Source organism: Pteropus vampyrus, unplaced genomic scaffold (genome assembly GCF_000151845.1).
Source record: "Pteropus vampyrus isolate Shadow unplaced genomic scaffold, Pvam_2.0 Scaffold116, whole genome shotgun sequence".
NCBI lineage: Eukaryota > Metazoa > Chordata > Mammalia > Chiroptera > Pteropodidae > Pteropus > Pteropus vampyrus.
The window spans coordinates 191,029-195,130 of NW_011888897.1; the positions used below are offsets into that span (position 1 = coordinate 191,029).

Consider the following 4,102-nt stretch of genomic DNA (forward strand, 5'->3'; position numbering starts at 1 on the left):
TGAGCAGGAGAAATGAACAACCGTGTGGAACACCACAAGGCAGTTTTGTTTGCTCATTCCTCTGCTGTCTTTCTTCAGAGTATTCAGCTCTAGCCCCTATATGGCGTTGGGCTGCCCTGAGTCTGCTAACTCTTTGTCTGATGCTGCTGATTGGGCTGGTGACCTTGGGGGTTATGTGTAAGTATACTTGCATCAAACCCAAGAAGGGTGAATAGAAAACACATGTGTAAACTATATAAATTTAGATTGCATTACATAATAGGTGTTATATCCTGAATACTCTTAACATTTTCTGCCACTTCCTATTTCTCTTTCTCCATGTTTCCAAGGTAAACCAGCAAGGAACATACTTTATTATTATAAGGATTTTGCCCTAATTCCATTGTTTTCTCTCTATAAGCTATACTGGACTATGAAGACAACTTTTATTTTTCCAGTTACCGGTTGTATTAAGGAGTCTCTTTTCTGCATGGACACACAATCTCTTATTATCTCAATGGTTAGAAACAGGGAGCTAACGAAGGTAGACTCAAGGAAGAGCATGCCATTTTGTTTATTCCTAAGACTTTGTACAAGACTGGTACAATCCATCACTCGAGACCTTTTTAGGGTAGAGAAAACTACTGGGAATGAAAAAGAGAGATAAACTAGAATGAAGAGTCACCTGACATACCTTAGCCAGTAGATAGGAAGTTGAACTACCTCCACATAAAAATGGAAGGTCCACTCCTGAGCAAAAGCCAAAAAAAAAAAAGAGTATTGCCTTGATTCTGGCCCATCATTGGGCAGTCTGGGGTTGATGGGGCGCAAAAACATCTCAAGAATACATACTTTATAGGATATTGTTAAGTACGTGATATACAGAGTAAGAGTTGGCAAAGTATTTATTTTCAGAGAATTTGCAGTCAAGAATGTTAATTTGCTAAATGATACTAATGTCTCCTCTGCTACTTTCATTTCTTTTATATGTAAGATCCCACAGATTATTAGGATTTAGACATACCTATTTGGACATATAAATAAAGGTTAAGGGTATAGTTTGTTCTTTTGAAAAGAAATATGATGTTCTAGTAGCAGTAACAGATATTCAGTAGCTAATCATCATGAGGGTTAGCAGTTGATTTTCTACAACGACGTATATTTTTTTAAATGAAAATGCAGTGGGTAATTATTGGTTCAACATAGGAGAGTGAATGCTTTTTTATGCTAAAGTGCAGAGCTTTGAATGCAGTGGTTCTTAAATTTATTCTGCTCATGAATCACCTAAAGCGCTTATTAAAAGTGCATATTCTATAAATCTAGGACCAAAAATGGTCACCTGTGGCATTAAAATCTGCCTTTTTTAAAAATATAACAAATGTTCCAGGTGATTCTGATTCAAGTTGTCTGCAGACCATAGTCTGAGATACCCATTGCACCCAAAGATTCTGTTCCTGTTAAAACAATTACATGAACTAACTCCAAATAGAAAAAAGAAAAAAAATTCACCAAACGAATGGCAAAATGACTGGCACTGACTTAATGAAATGTCAGAGTTATGTAATTATTGATCAATTATTTTAATACAAATACAATCATAATTAAAACATAAATAAAGTTAGAAAGATGAGCTCTACATAAATTGGAATAGAAAGGCATGTGGTGTGTGTCTTCCACGGTACCTCCATTATTAAGAATTACTAATAAATCTTAAACAATGTAAGAAATATTTCTGTATTAAGAAAATTATCTATGGCTACCATGAGGATAAATGGATGTATCAGCTTGTCTCCTGTTATGGCTTGGAGTTTTACAGACATCTAATGAAATTAACTCAGATTCAGAGAAACTAAGTCGACTTCAGAAAACCATCCACCAACGGCAGGATAACTTATCCCAGCAGCTGAGCAACTACAGGAACTTGTCCACAGAAGAGGAATTTCTCAAATCCCAGATCTCCGATCTATTGAAGAGGCAGGGACAAATGGCCATCAGACTCTGCCAAGAGCTAGTCATTCACACTTCAGGTAATCAAGACCTACTCACCAGTCAGATGAAATCTGTGGCCTAGGTTTAGCTTACTTATGTGCAATACCTGGGAGTATAAGAGAGTTATGCTATCAAATGACCCCTAGTAATATCACACTAGCTTTACAGAAGGCAAGGGAAGACATAAATTCATTCAATATTTTTGAAAACACAGAGGCACATTTGAGAAGCATCTTGGGATGGTATAAATCTGGATATTTTAGCCCCTCACTTTATGATCTATTTTTAGGGGATCCTATTGCTATAAGAAGTTAAAAATATAGCTGGTAATTCTGAAACCAGAAGACTGAGCCCTGAAAAAAGAATTTCAATCATCACTGTCTCAAGCCGTAATCGAGGTGACTTTATTATCAGACTCCTAAAGCAGTATGTTTTCAGGGTGATAGATCTCAGACCCTATCATCAAATTAAACAATTTAGTTTCCAAAGCCTTCCCCAGTCACTCCACAGTTGTTTAGTTTGTACGATTAGGTGTAATTTCTTTTTCAGACCACAAGTGTAATCCTTGTCCTAAGATGTGGCAATGGTATCAAAACAGCTGCTATTCTTTTGCAACAAATGAGGAAGAAACCTGGACTAATAGCAGAAAAATCTGCATGAACAAGAATTCTACCTTGGTGAAGATAGATAGCTTGGAAGAAAAGGTCTGGCTGAATCTCTTGCTCTAGTTATAGAAATTATGTATATAATGGAAAGTAAATAAATGGGACTTCTGATGCACATAGTAAGAATTCAGTACATTGTGAATGAGAACTAATAAATTAATTTAGTGAATATTCCCATCGATCTTACTTCTGCGAACTGGAATGTGGTTCTCACATAACATTTTTTTCTTTTTTTCTCTCTCAGGATTTTCTGAAGTCACAACTATTACCCCAATTTTTTTTCTTCTGGTTGGGATTATCATGGGATCCATCTAGCAGAAGCTGGCTATGGGAGGATGGCTCTATTCCCTCTCCATCCTTGTAAGTCTCCAATTATGGGGGTGGGGTGGGGGGAAACCAAACTAAGAACACCAAGAAATGGAATGTTGAGAAAATAAATGTTCTGATTTGCATTTCCTTAATAATTAGTGATGTTGAACATCTTTTTATTTGCCTATTACTGTCTATATGTCGTCCTTGGAAAAATTTCTATTCAGATCCTCCACCCATTTTTTAATTTTGGTGGTAAGCATGCTATAGTGTTTGCAGATACCAGATTATACTGTTCTACATTTGAAACTTACATAAGGTTATTAATTAATGTTACCTCAATAAAAAGTATATTGTAAGATTTATTAATCTAGATACAAAGAAGAGCTAAGCCTACAAAAAAAAAGAGAGCTTCAGTAACAAATATTGAAAGGAGTATCTGCTTTCATATGTGGCAAAACCATGGCAAGACATCGAACGTCGTCTATTAGTTTAAATTTCTTTAACAAACACAGATAATACTATGTTCGAAATACTTCATAAACATTAGCCCTGTGCTAAAAGCACTGTTATATTCCCATTTTTTATATGAAATAATTATCATAAAAAATTAAATAACTTGCCCACAGTCACTTAGCTCATGAGTAGTAAAATCAGGACCTAGTACTCGTGTGGTTTTGAGCTCAGCCTCTCATCTACCCTGGCTCTCCAGCACCTACCTACAGTTCAGAAGGGTGGTGTGTGTTTGTTTGTTTGTTGTGTATTAACACATTTATTTAAATTGAATAATTTATTTTCTAATAAAAAGTAAGTCTGAATTGGTCGATTAATAATAGGGTTTTTTTTTTTTATGAGACTTGCCAATTAAATTGTACAGCAAATGTTTTTCATGAATTAAAATGAATTAAATCTGCCACTTCTGAGATTTTGATGAAATAATTAAAGTACTTATAGAATATACAATGCTTTAAAAATTGTACTTTTGCAGCTATTCAAAGCTATAAAAAATAGATGTTGGCTTAAAAATGTGTAAAGGGGCACATAGTTTTGTAAAATCCTTTAGGTATCTGATTACAAAACCAACTATTTTGAAGATCACCCCTCATCACAACTATATTAAAATAATAAAATTATATTTATATAAACACTATACATTTAAT

At 34.7% G+C, this 4,102-nt stretch overlaps 1 protein-coding gene across 1 annotated transcript in view; it reads left to right on the forward strand.

The window, feature by feature from the left end:
- The window catches only part of CLEC12B (C-type lectin domain family 12 member B), a 7,308-nt gene that overhangs the window by 1,655 nt on the left and 1,551 nt on the right, over positions 1-4,102 (forward strand). Inside the window, exons 2-5 of the mRNA XM_011365754.1 lie at positions 79-177; positions 1,788-2,006; positions 2,518-2,672; positions 2,878-2,993. Of these exons, the coding sequence (XP_011364056.1) occupies positions 79-177; positions 1,788-2,006; positions 2,518-2,672; positions 2,878-2,993 (589 nt within the window). The remainder of the gene's footprint in view (positions 1-78; positions 178-1,787; positions 2,007-2,517; positions 2,673-2,877; positions 2,994-4,102) is intronic.